The sequence below is a fragment of the Hypanus sabinus genome, chromosome 4 (assembly GCF_030144855.1).
Source record: "Hypanus sabinus isolate sHypSab1 chromosome 4, sHypSab1.hap1, whole genome shotgun sequence".
NCBI lineage: Eukaryota > Metazoa > Chordata > Chondrichthyes > Myliobatiformes > Dasyatidae > Hypanus > Hypanus sabinus.
Window position 1 is genome coordinate 109,020,913 of NC_082709.1, and position 14,644 is coordinate 109,035,556.

At 42.0% G+C, this 14,644-nt stretch overlaps 1 protein-coding gene across 1 annotated transcript in view; it reads left to right on the forward strand.

Moving 5' to 3' along the window:
- Window positions 1–696: 696 nt before the first annotated feature.
- Window positions 697–14,644, forward strand: part of cog3 (component of oligomeric golgi complex 3) — a 92,782-nt gene continuing 78,834 nt past the window's right edge. Inside the window, exon 1 of the mRNA XM_059967846.1 lies at window positions 697–4,185. Within this exon, the coding sequence (XP_059823829.1) occupies window positions 4,030–4,185 (156 nt within the window). The 5' untranslated portion in view covers window positions 697–4,029. The remainder of the gene's footprint in view (window positions 4,186–14,644) is intronic.

Below are 14,644 nucleotides of genomic sequence, written 5' to 3' on the forward strand. Positions count from 1 at the left end.
AATGTGCGGGAGACTCCTGGAACTTCCGGGAGAGGTGGGATGTCTGCGTTTCAACTTGAAACATTGACAGTTCCCTTCTTCACGCAGATGCTGCTCAACCCAGCAGCCTGTTTGTTGAGTTCTTCCAGCAGATTGTTTGTTGCTCCAGATTCTATCATCTTCAGTCCCTTGTGTCCTCTTACACCTTATATAGGGCTTCTTCTTAGATCAAAACTTTCAACGTCGTTGTTCCAGTGCAAAATCTGGCTGGGAGATCACAATCGGTATGGATTGGAAACCAGCGGTAGCCCTGAGGTGCGCCTGGTTGCAATGCTACTGATATCTGTACTAGTGGTTTTGCCACTGCTGCAGGTCTGGTTATCAAAGCTCTCATCGTGGCAACCGTTGCTTCTAGTTCTGGTGCCGATGTTAGTGTCAGCTCTCCTGGCGTCAAAGGTCCGGCGCTGTTCTTCAATGTTGCTTTGCTTTTCGCTCTTGGTGTCCATTTTCCTCGTGTACTTTGTGTCACGGTCCTTGGTTAGCTTTCTTGCTTTCTGGTAGCAACACTGAATTACAATCACCCCCGCCAAAGGTACACCATAAGGCAGTGTGCTTGATCTACTCACTTCATACTTACAACTGTGAGGCTAAGCACGTCTTTAAGTCTGAAGACAACACCACTGTCATTGGCCGAATCAAAAGTGGTGTATAAGTAGATATTCAACCCCCAACCCTTCGTTCACATAATTGAGTATTACAACCAGGGATTTTATCAATTTAACTGAGAATTTTCATTTCTGAATCACATGCTGTTTTTTCACAGTAGAGCCCAAAAAAAAAACCAGGGAGAATTGTAAAGCATGAAAAACTAAAAATTCAAACATTGAAATGTCAGCAGTGCAAAATTATTCATCCCCCTTTGCTGAGCATTTAGTTGAACCACCTCTCACGGCTACACAGCCAGAAGTCTTTTTGGCCACGTCTCTACAGTTGGCCCTCCTTATCCATGAGTTCCGCATGCACGAATTCAACTGACCGCGAATCAAGAAAACCTGGAAGTGCTCTTCCAGCATTTGTTTGATCCTTCGATGGAACGAAGCCTCCGTGTCACCCGAGGGATAACAACATGCCTACAGCCACTGCAAGATTTGTTTGATGATGCAAAGGAAGAGACAGCTTCCTATGACGTTTCTAACTAGTCTGTAATTCTGAAGTCTCAACGTACAATGCTTGAAGATTCTCAGCCCTCAACCTCCACAGTTCTTGACTTTAGTGCTATTGAGCCTCCTCCAAAGCATCCTTATTCCCTAAACAAGACAGTGTAACAACTATTGTACAGGTATTACAAGTTTTACTCATTGTTTGATCATTGTTCGCTTCACGTCTTGTTCCTTCGTTGCTTGTGTTGTGAGCGAGAGGAACACGTAGCTTTTTTTGTTGTCAATATTCCCTAAACATTACAGTAGAACAACTATTTACATAGCATTTACATTATATTAGGTATTACAAGTAATTCGGAGATGATTTAAAGTATATGGGAGGATGTGCGTAGGTTATATGCAAATTCTCTGCCATTTTATATAAGGGACTTGAGCATCCGCGTTTTTTGGTATCCGCGGGGGGTCCTGGAACCAATCCCTCGCGGATGAGGAGGGCCGATTGTATTAGCTTCACACAACAAGATGCATCAAGGTTTGCCCAATCTTCCTTACAAAATTGCTCAGGTTATTTGGGGAGCGGTAAAGGACTTGCCAGAGATGTTCGATTGGGTTGAGGTCAGGACTATGACTGGGCCACTCAAGGACATCAATTTTCTTCATCTGAAGCCATTCCATGGTTGCTGACAGTGTGCTTTGGGTTGTTGACCCAAGACGAACTTCCTCCCCAGTTTAAGCTGGGGGCGAGTAGCTTTTTAATCCAGGATCTCTCTGTATTTAGCAGCATCCATCTTCCCATCAATCCTGACCAGATTTTCAGTTCCTGCTGCTGAGAGCATCCGATAGCATGATGCTATCTTCACCAAACTTTACAGTAGGGATGGTGTCACCTGGCTCATGTGCACATGGCTCATGCCACACTTACCGCTTCGTGTTGAGGCCAAAAAGTTCCATTTTAGTCTCATCCAACCACAAGACCATCTTTTATATCTTTATAATATCTTCTAAGTGATACTTTGCAAAATCTTTATGGGCAAGGAAACACATTTTTTTAGTCCAGGCCTCTTCCTTAAGTACCTTTTTTGTGCAAGGCCATAGAGAGATTGTGGAGCCATGAACTTCATCTCTAGATGCAGCCACTGACTCCTGCTGCTCATTCAGAGTGACTGTTGTCGTCACAGTGGCCTCTCTTACAAGTGCCATTCTTCTCCAGTGATTAACTTTAAGGGGCGGCCTGACCTAGGCAGAGTGGCTGTGGTTTCATATTTTTCCACTTTTTCACGATGGACTGTACTGAGCTCCGGGGTATCTTTAATGCCTTTCTGTTGTCATTTGTGCTTCTCTATTATCATTTCCTTGACTTGCCTTGAATGCCCTTTGTCTTCATTTCGGTTTGGCTTGTTGAAAACCTCTCATACTGTTTCACCTTAGAGAAGGTATTTATTCAGATGACCCTACGTCAACAAATTGGGAGAGTTGGTGAGGTAGTACTGTACATTGCACCTGAGAATAGTTAACATAGTAATTACAAAGGGGGTGAATACTTTTTCCGTCTCACAAATTTGTTTTTTAATTTTTAGTAAATTGTTTGCACATTTTGGAATTTTTCTTTTGATTTGACATGTTTTGTAGATTAGCTCAAAATCCTACTTCAATATATTTAGATTTAGAAAATGAGAGAGTATGATGTGAAAGTAGTTTTGGGGGCTGAATACTTTTTCAAGACACTACAGGAGGGAGATTAAAAATCTGGCAGAATGGTGCCACAACCCCTCAGTGTCAGCAAAACCAAACAGCTGATTATTGACTACAGGAGGAGTAAGCCATGAGTCAGTCCTCATCAGGGGATCAGAGGGTCAGCAAGTTAAAATTCTTAACTGTTACAATTTCAGAGGATTTGTCCATGTAATTATAAAGAAGGCAGGCTGAACTTTTACTTTCTTATAAGTTTGAGAAGATTTGGCATGTTATCTGAATCTTTGACAAACTTCTATAGATATGCAGTGGCGCATTTACTGACTGGTTGCAACACAGCCTGGTAAGGAAACACCAGTGCCCTTTAACAGAAGCAGTGGATATGGCCCAGTCCATCACAGGAAAAAACCCTGCTAATCCAGCACATCTACAAGCAGCCCTGCCACAGGAAAGCAGCATCCATCATCAGGGACCCCCATCATCCAGGCTCTGCTGTCTTCTGGCTGCTGCTATCTGGAAGGTCTATAGGAGCCTTAGGTCCCACGCCCCCAGGTTCAGGAACATTTATTACCCCTCAATCATAAGGCTCTGGAGCCAGAGGGAAGAATTTCACTCAACTTCACTCACCCCAGCACTGAACTGATCCTATAACCTATGGATTCACTTTTCAAGGGACCCTCCAACTCGTTCTCAATATTTATTGATTATTTATTTATTGCTGATATTGTTTTGTTTTCTTCTCATACAGTATTTGCACACTTTGTTGCCTTGGCAGTTTGTCCATCTTTGTTTTGTAATGTCTTTCATTGATGCTATTCTGTTTCTTTGTACTTGTCCACAAGAAAACGAATCTCAGAGTGACATGCATGTCCTTTGCTAATGAATATACTTTGAAAATGGGAAATTAGATGTCAGTATTCCGAATCCTTGGACCACTGCTTCCAGTGACGATGTTGGGAGCCAATACAACCGGGTCTGCGTCCAAGTTCCTGCTTCCGCTAATGTAACCGGTGCTCCTCCCCATGGGGCCCCACGCTCCAGGCGCAGAGGGGTTGACGCTTCGCCCCGGAGCCGGAGCCCCCGGCTGGGCGCTGCTCTCGACCAGGGTCGGGGCAGCCTCCGTCGCCGTGGGCGGGGCCGGCCGTTGAAGGAGTGCTTCCGGGGTCAGCGCCGGGGATGGCGGGAGACCCGGAACAGAATGGCGGAGGTGGCGGATGTGAGTGAGGCTCGGAGCCGGGAGCAGTTGTCGTTGTGGGAGCGCGGCCCGGAGCCCAGCGCCCCGCTCACCGACGCCCAGCGGCGCAGCGTGGCCGAGCTCCGGGCTGCTGCCGACAACACGCCCTTACCGGCCGAGGTGAGTGCTGCTTTGCCGGAGCCGGGCGAGGCGAGGTGTCCGGGCCCCGGACCGCCGGCACCAAGAACGAGGGGGCTCCGCGACGGAGTCCAGGAGCCGGGGGGCGAGGGCGGAGGGCCGGTGCTCCGCCGGGGCCTGGGCTTCTCTCGCCTCTCGGTTGGCTGCCACGTAGCCGGAGGTGGGCCGGGGGAGGGGAGAACCGGAACCCGGGAACAGGCTGGTTGTGTACCTGGTTCCGCCTCCCCGTGTCATAGACAGGCGTGGCAAACGGACTCGGGGAACCTGGGAACACCAACCCCATCCTCTAACTATCTCCCTTCCACCAAACTGCCTCCAGCTTCCATCCTTACAGAGCACCAACCTCCTGACTGCCCTGCAAACACGATAACATAAGTGGGCTCTCCAACACTCTGCAACATCCCTTTCTCATTCCTTAGCTCTCCCGATACCCAGCTATCACGAAATCAATAACTGAGTATTCGCAGAACGAAGATTCACCACATCCTGAGAAGATATTCGGTACTGCAAGACCCAATGGAGACACACGATGCTGAGATCTCGAGCAGCACACAAGGGTCTGGATGAATTCAATGGGTCGGGAAGAGACTCCTCCATAAATGTTGCCTGACCTGTTGAGTTTATCCTGTGCTTTGTGTGTTCCCACCCTTATTGTAAGACAGATCTCTATTTCTAGCTAGCATGGCTAGCTGAAATGTCCCTGATTCCAACCAGCAGAGCACTGGAAGAATTTTGCTTTATTCTTCTAAACTCTGAAGATTACAGATCTAATTGGCTCAATTTCTCCTCTTATGGCAAGCCTATTCTTCTGGGAACTAGTGTGGTGAATTTCTGTTGCATGCCCACTTTGAAAAGTATCTCTCTCCTTTGCTAAGAAGACCAAAACTGTACACATTTCAGGTGTGGTTTCAGCAAGGTCTTGTATAATCGCAGGACATGTTTACTCTGCTGAAATTCTCTCATGTTAAATCCACCTACCTTCTTATTTGTTGCTATACCTGCATGTTAACATTCAGGGAATGTATTCAAGAAGACCTGGGTCATTTGGAACATCAAGGTCTCCAAGTCTGTCACCATTTTAATAAAATTGATTGCATTTCTGTTTTGTGCACCAAAGTGAATGATGTACATTGTGTTCCATGAGCTGTGTTCTCCCCGCCTGCCATGTTCCTCAGCCCTATCGGCAGCAAATTGGGGATCCAACACTGTAGCGTAGTGGTCAGCACAACACTTTACAGTGCAGGTGACCCAGTTCAGTTTCCTCCCGCAGTCCAAAGATTTTACCAGTTTTTGGGTTAATTGAGCTTTGTAAATTGTCCCGTGATTAGGCTAAGGTTAACTTGGGGGCTGATGGCTAGTGTGGCAGGAAGGGTCCTGTATTTCAATAAATAAAATAAAAACATTTAGATTCACACTAAAAGCAGATGTGGGTTTGGATTAGTTGACACGCAAGAGCACCATTCCTGTGTAACCCCAAAAGTCTGAGCTGGCCAACTTGAGAAAGCCTTGTTTATTCATGTTCTTTATCTTACGATTTTCTGTATGTGCAATTCATTACTGCTAATTCCATACGCTGTATCCTTGTCCCTCTACCACCTGCAGTAGTGGCTGTTGTGTATTCCATCTACAGAACGCTTATCTCAGTGCCCCAGCACCTCCTAAGTACCAAGAACAAGGGCACTATTCCATGCCCCATGATTTTTCCAGGTGGCACACCATCCTAGCTTGGAAACGTGTTGTCGTCTCTTCGTTATTACTGGGACCAAATCCCGAAGCTGTCCAGCAACACTGGGGTATGTTCACCAGAAGGACTGCGGCCATTCCAGAATGCAGCTCCTTACTAACTTCCCAAAAGCGTTTGGGGGAGAGGCATGAAGTGATGGTTCTGCCAGTGATGCCCTGACCCTGAAATTGTATAAATAAAAAATCTACAAGCAACCTGTATGGAGGCTTCTAGAAATCCAAATATACCGCCACGCCCACGGGTTGTCCCTTATTTGTTCTACTTGTCATATCCTCTAACAGATTTGCCAAAGATGATTTTTATTTCATAAATGGATGACTCTGATTAATCTGATTATTATTCTCTGGGTGTTACATAATGTCATTAATTATACTTTCCAGCATTTTCCCTACTAGCAACACTTCATTTCTCCTCAGACATTTGCCACATTTAAACATAGAACAGTATAGCACAGGCCCTTCGGCCCACAATGTTGTGCCAGCCCTTAAACCCTGCCTCCCATATATCCTCCCATCTTAAATTCCTCCTGTCTAGTAGTCTCTTAAACTTCACTAGTGTATCTGCCTCCACCACTGACTCAAGCAGTGCATTCCACACACCAACCACTGCTCTGAGTGAAAAACCTTCCTCTAATATCCCCCTTGAACTTCCCTCCCCTTACCTTAAAGCCATGTCCTCTTGTACTGAGCTGTGGTGCCCTGGGGAAGAGGTGCTGGCTGTCCACTCTGTCTATTCCTCTTAATATCTTGCATACCTAATGTTCCCTGACATTGGAGCCTTACTCCAGTGGAAGGTGCAGGCATGGCAAGTTACAGTAAACCTGTAATGCAAATTTTAACTTTCAGCTCAAATATGCTGATCAAACCAATGTTTTCTGTTTTGCATGTGAATGGGTTATAGTGATGATTGTGGAAAGAGAAGTTTACGTGTATGTAGCACCTTTCACCATTTCAGTGAGCACCACAGTAGTGTAGGGGTTAGTGAGACATTATTACAACTTGGGACATCGGAGTTCAATTCCGACGTTATCCGTGAGGAGTGTGTAGCTATGGAATGTGTGGGACTCCTCCGGTTACTCTGGTTTGTCCAGTTAGTAGGTTAATTGGTCATTGTAAATTGTCCAGTGATTAGGCTGGGGTTAAGTCGGGCATTGCTTGGCAGCACAGCTCGAAGGGCCTAATCTGCAGAGTATCATACAAATAAATAAATTACCAAGCAAACTCGTGAAAATGCTGTTGATTGTCTTGTATTTTGTTCTCATGTGAAATATGTGTGTTCTAGTTAGAGAATTACGGGAGAATCACAGAAATTCCATTGCAGAACCAAGTCAGTTGAACAGCTCCTTTAGGATTGCAGATCCAGGATCAGGAATTGAATGGGATGTGATTAGTTTCTTTCAGTGTTGTTAAGGGTTCCCTCTCCGTGCCCAGGACCCAAAATTACGCATCTGTTAAAAGTTGCTCATTCTTGTGGATTTTAACAGTTTGTTGGTTCTCAGACAACATTACCAACTTACCCTGGAGAAGGAAGGTCATAGAGTCAAATAATAAAAGGGATGGAGAGAAAGGTGAAGCAGAAGAGGGGAGGAAATTGTAACTGATGTCAGATTGAACACAAAAACGAGTACATAAAGATCAAAGGGGAGGAAACCGAAGGTGCAGAGATGAAAAGTAAGCACGTGTGAATGTGAGAGAATTAGAACATAACCAGTTGTCTAAACAATGAATGGGCAATGGGATGGAATGGGCTGATTGGGTATGAAATAGAGATGGAGTCAGCTTTGGAGAGGAATTTCCCAAATAATCAGTGCTCTTCCTTCCCCCATCTTCCCAAATTGGCCTAGATTTAACTTTTCTCTGGATCTGATAGATTGGTGGAGAGTTCAGTTGTTGTGATATACATTCATATAGAATGGATGGGTGGAGCACTGTGTCTTTTCCTTCATCTATGCTGTATCCATCCTGTTTTCCAGCATTTGGGCCTTAGGCATTAAAATGCCAAACTCTGCAATGGCATTTTTAAAAAGTTAGATGTACCTGCCTCCACCACCTCAAGCAGAGTGTTTCAATTTTAACCATGCTGTGAGGAAAATTGATTCTTCCTCAAACTCCCTCTGAATCTCTTGCCATAATGTGATATTGAGAAATAAAGTGGTAGGTTTAAATTTAGAAGCGACATTAAATTAATGCAGGAGATTATGATTTACAGTACTGAATTTACACAGGTCTTCCTATATATTTTAAAGCATTTTTTCAGGCCAGTAATAATAAACTGTTTTGCAAATGACTGGATTCAACCAGTTTAATTTTGGGCAGTGTTGGTGTGATTATTCAACGAAATGAAAGGATGGTAAGTGTATGTAGAGTGATTATGGTATGGTTAACAATATAACATGTTTCTCACTTGGGGAAAGATAGGCTTGCAGGGAGTTCTCAGGAACCAAACCCTTGAGTAATTTGACCACCTATACTTAGCATTTATGTTTACCTTTGCTGCAAAGTCATAACAAAAAGCAGATAGTTGAAATAGACAAATAATGAATAAATAGGATCTAAGGCATCAAGTTCAACCGGAAGGCATTCTCAGCTCTCAAGAAAATAATGAGTCAGCTCTTCCTTAGACTCAAGGGCTGTGCCAGAGGATTGCAAATATTACATCAAAATATGATTTAGAAATAAATTCAGCCACTATGGGCTGGTAAGTTTAACTTCAGTGAGGAGAGGCCATTGAAAATTATATAAGATCATAAAATATAAGAGTAGAATCCGTCCATTCGGCCCGTCGAGTCTGTTTAATCATTTAATCATGGCTGATCCATTTCTCCCCGGCCCCAATCTCCTGCCTTCTCCCCGTAATACTTCATGCCCTGACTAATCATGAATCTATCAGCCTCTGCCTTAAATATACCCAATGACCTGGCCTCCGTAGCCACCTGTGGCAATAAGTTCCACAGATTCACCACTCTCTAACTGAAGAAATTTCTCCCTAGCTCCATTCTTAAAGAAAACCCCTCTATGTCCTTGGGTCTTGGATTCCCCCAACGTAGGAAGCGTCCTCTCTACATCCACTCTGTTGAGGCCTTTCACCATTTGATAGGTTTCAATGAGGTCACCCCCTCATTCTTCTGAGTTACAGTGAGTAGAGGCCCAGAGCCATCAAACGCTCCTCATGCGACAAGCCTTTCAATTCTGGAATCACTTTCGTGAAACTCCTTTGAATCCTCTCCAATGCCAGCACATCATTTTTTAAATAAGAGGCCCAAAACTGTTCACAATACTCCCAAGTGAGGCCTCACCAGTGCCCTTTAAAGCTTCAACATTTCATCCTTGCTTTTGTATTCTAGTCTTCCTGAAATAAATGCTAACATTGCATTTGCCCTCCTCACCACCAACTCAACCTGCAAATTAACCTTTAGGGAATCCTGCACAAGGACTCCCAAATCCTTCTGCACCTCAGAATTTAGAATTTTCTCTCCATTTAGAAAATAGCCAACCCTTTCATTTTTTTCTACTGGTGCCTGACCGCATACTTTCCAACTTTGTATTCCATCTGCCACTTCTTTGCCTGTTCTAATCTACCTAAATCATACTGTAGCCTCTCTATTTCCTCAAAACTACCTGCCCCTCCATTTATCTTCATATTGTCTGCAAACTTGGTCACAAAGCCATCAATTCCATCATCCAAATCATTGACATATAACATAAAAAGAAGCTGTTCTAACACAGACCCCTGTGGAACACTCTGGCAGCCAACCGGAAAAGGCTGCCTTTATTCCCACTTTATTGCGTCCTGCAATTAGCCAATGCTCTGTCCATGCTAGTATCTCTCCTGTAATACCAGGGGCTCTTAATTTCTTAAGCAGCCTCATGTGTGGCACCTTGTCAAAGTCCATCTGAAAGCCCAAGTGCACAACAGGAAGTAAGTGAGTTGTCCTCTGGAGAAATATGGAAGAATAAAGAAGAAAGCTGTCACTGATTTACGAAGGGAAATCATGCATGTCTTACTCCCAACTGCAGATTTAATCCATGCAAATTGAAGTCATGTCAAGAGAACATTTTTGAACATTCACATAATAAATTAAGCAACATCCCATCTCTCCAAAGGATTGCAACCTGAAATGGTGGTATTGATTGATTGATTCCTATCTTGACCAGCTCTGGATATGATTTGGGAGCAGCAACAGTGAAAGCTATTTGTGTTTCTCCTCCCGCCAATGTTAGCAGTATCCTTCTTGTTCATGCTGCCTTCTAAAATGTTGCCCTAAATATTTCAAAAAGTTCTTTACCAATTATTTAAGACGTGATAAATTATGAAGATGAATGACAAATCTTGTAAGTTTTGTCTGTCTTATAACTGTCATTTGCTCATAGATATCAGATGGTTTTGATTCTTTAGACTGATTAGCTAATAGAAGTTTTCTACAAGGCTGAATAGAAATGACCACAAATGTATAAAACTGTATGGTCTTGATGATTGCCTATACTCTGTTACTCATTTGATTGGTAAAACATTTAATTCATCCAAGTGTGTGCATTGTAATGGAATTCTTTTGAGTGACGGATCTTAATCTGATTGTTGTTTAACAATGTTTTACATTAAAGCCACCCCATAATGTCTTGATGAGGTTTTAGCAGGATCAGAACAGAGTCTGGTGGTACTTTTGCACCTCGATAGGGTATGCCGAATTTTCCTTTTGGCAAATCCTAATGCCGGAACAGAAGGCTGATTTGACAAGACCCCGGCTTAATTTCAATTCTGCCAAAGCAAACATGGGTTTTGTTTGTCCACATTCAGATTGAAGAGAGCCACCTTCCCAGATAGGATGGGCTTCAACTGCTTTCTTTGTGTATCAGGATAGCATTTTTAAGTGAACATAAATGCATAGGCATAAATTTTGATCAGATTGGGAGTGCAATTGTGTCGCATCACAGTCTTGTGGAATATGCTTTATGGTGCAGTGGCTCTTGACCCATTTGTCCTTCATCAAAACAGCATCCACCCTGTTTTCCAGCACTTGGCTTGTAACTCACCATGTCATGATTTTTAAGTGTAGTGAGAGTGTCTGCTTTTGCCACTCAATTGGGTTTCAATTTTAACCACCCTTTCAAAAAGATTCTTCCTTTAATCCCACTAAATCTCATAGTCCCTTACTGTAAGGGTATATACTCTCATTATAGATCCCTCTGGTTAGGCAGCTGTTCTCTGGCCATTACTCAGCTTATGTATTTATGTTCACTTAAGAATGCTATCCTGTAGTTTAATGCCAACTTCATTTAACTGAAGCAGCTCTGCATCTCTTCCAAGCTGCAGAAATTTGATCTATTGGATTTGTAGTTTTTAGGTAATTTATTTTTTTTTAATTGAAGTTCATCATCAAACAAACATTTCCATAAGATGTATTTCAGTCATTGTACATATACCTCATATAATCATATATATCACAAATCTCCACAAAATATTTATCTGAGGCATACACTTATAGAAAAGAGTGGGAAGAAAAAACAAGCAAAAGGAAAGAACTATGTATAGGTAGGGAGTGATCTTTTTTTTAAACAACAGATTCATTGATTTGTGAGAATAAAATCAGGCCTATGAGGCATTATGTAGTTAAAAACATTTTTCCCAGTATGAATAAAATTGTTCCAGCTTATGATTAACAGATGCTGTTATCTTCTCCATTTTGTAAATGTCTATTGTAATTCCCATCTATGTATTTAAAGTTGGGCTCTCCTGTGATAACCATTTCCTAGCAATTGCAAAGAACTGTTATTCCTTTAGCTGTCCAGTCCGTAAATCTAGCATCCAGTTTATTCAGTGTAAGATCTGAGTTATATGCACACCATTTAAGAATTGCAATATCTCCCTCTAGGTTATATTCTTTTCTAGTAGTTTTCCATATTGGATTTGTAGTTTAATCCCTGCTTGTAAGAGTTGTTTTACTTGCTGCTCATAGGATCACGACTCCTAGTCATAAGATTGAGAAATGTTTCCCTGAATCATGTGCCGAGCTCCTTCCCCTGCAGCAGTGTTCTTCACAGTTACAGTGATAAATATAGAAGCAGCACTGATTAATGAAGTGAATCTTAAAGGTGCATCCTAGTTGGCGTGGAGATGTGTTATCTGCAGTAACCCTCTTGTCAGACCATATACTCCCACTAAGATTCTTTTTCCTGTGGGCATTCACAGGAATGCAATGGAATCAAGGACACACTGCACTCAAAGACACAACTAATGCAGTAGATATTGACTCCATGAGAGAGTCATCCATCTAGTACCTCTTCACCCATTCTCTCCTCATATCTCTGCAAATATTTTCTTTAGCTTCCTTTCAACACACAATATAATCTGCATCTATTTAGAGTATATTCCAGATAACTTGGTTCATTAAAATAACCTTGCGTTTCTCTTAATTTTTTTGCCAGCCACCTTTATGCTCTGTTTCCTGGGCCTTGACCTCTCTGCTCATGGAGACAGTTCCCCTCTCTCTGTCTGCTCTATGTATATCCTTCATTATTTTGTTTAATGCATTTTCTACATTGCTACAGATAGAAAAAAAACCCAAATCAAAATGAAGAAAATTAATACAGTGCAAAAATAAACACACAATAATAATATAATAAAAAGAAGATAATTTAGAAAGCACCCAAATTGAAGACATATAAAATTGGTATTCTCCCCAAGCCCCACAACACAATATAGAGAATATAAATCAGGACGTTCAAACCCCCAAAACTGTAAATACACTTTAAAAACAGAAGATAATAATGCCTACTACCAAAAAAAAAGAGCTGAAAGCAAGGGACTGAAAAAAAAAACCCTAGTTAAGAGGAAGGTTATGAAAGTACTCAATAAAAGGTCCCCAGACCTTATGGAACTTTATATCCGAATCAAGAACTGAATAACAAATTTTTTCAAGGTCTAAGCAGGACATAATATTGTTAAGCCATTGAGCATGCGTGGGCGGGGAAACATCTCTCCACCTAAGGAGGATTAAATGTCTAGCCAGAAGAGAAGCAAAAGATAATATTCGACACTTAGTCGAACTCAAACGTAAATCTGTCTCACCCAAAAAACCAAACAAAGCAATTAAAGGGTTAGGTTCTAAGTGGTGATTCAGAATATACGATAAAGTTATGAAGACATCTTTCCAAAATTTCTCCAAGCTAGGACAGAACCCCTTCGTTATTTTAAGTATCTCTATCATGTCCTCTCACAGCTTATCCATTTCCAGTGGCAAACAACCCAGCTTTCATGTAACTAAACTCCCTTACCCTTTAAATCATTTTGAGAAAGCTTATCAGCACTCTGTCCAGAGCTTCCATATCTTCCCTAGGTGGCATCCAGGATTAGACATTGCTAGAGTTGTTACTTAAACTATTTTAATGTTCTTCTTGACTTGCTTATTGTTCTAGCCATTTGCAAAGGTCAAAATACTTCAATTTTTAACAACTTTTAACAACCTATGCGTATGTTCTGATACTGCTTTTTAAAATTATGTCCGACTTTGTATTGGCTCCTGGTTTTCCTACTGATATGGAATGCTTCACATTTCTGAGCATTAAGATGAATTTTCCACCTTTCTGCCCATTCTACCAGCCTTATCTGGAACTTTCTGGAAGTCTGTTACCATTCTGTTCAGTTTACTACACCACTAAGTTCTGTCAGATACGAGTGTAATCATTCTGCAAGTTCATTCGCCTACATTAAGCAGTGGTTCTATTAGATTCCTGGTTATTCAGTCTCATTAACAGTCTCTCACAGTGTTTATTGAAGCTTAGCTAATTTTCTGTCCAGTCTCTCCAGTCTGGAGAAGAACGTGGTATGTTCTTCTATACCACAGCTTTCAATCTCAATGTGGCACCTCAGCAAAAACGTTTGGGCGTTAGTGAGAGAAAAGCCATCCTCGTGTCAATTACTTTTCCCTCAGATACCTTATCGAACAGTTTAGTTAGCCACAATTTGCCTTTTGAGGAATTGTTACTCAATCTACACTTAAAAGCTGCTCATCCTGCCCTTGATAATTTTTCCAATTTTTCCCACTACACAAGTTAACTGTCTGTGTTATAGTTGCAGATTGCCAATCCTTAGTCAGCACCTTTAAATCAATAAATGTTTGGGGATTCTGATTAAAACCTTTACAGCATCTGCTCTTATTTCCCTTAACAACCCAGGGTGAATGGGATTGCTTTTCTACTACCAGTTTTTTCCTATTTTAATCTCGGAGCACCCTACTGCTGTGAGACTTCAACATTATCCTCCTTGTTAAAGAGTGATCTCAAGTATTCACTTAGTACTTTAGTCACATCTTCTTCCCCATCAGTAGATTCCCTACTTGATCAGCCTCACTACTCTTACAGATCTTTCCTTTTTTATGTTTTTACTGAATATTTTTGGATTCTTATTTTTTTCCTCAGTTTTTCTTCTGCTCTGAACTATGATCAGTCTGCTCGTCTGTTAAAACCCTGCCTTCCTTTATATGAGACTAATTGATAGAAATAGTCAGCAGGTCTGACAGCATTTATAGAAAGAGAAACTGCAGTTCTGGTAATCAGAAAGAAGAATAGCCTGTTGTCATTTCTTGCTCTCCCTGCTCTGTTTTACTGTGTCTAGTTTTTGTTTCACCCAAAAATTGGAAGTATTTTTAGCACAGAGACGCTGAAGTTCAAAAAGGCAGCTCACCACCATCTTGGGGGTGAA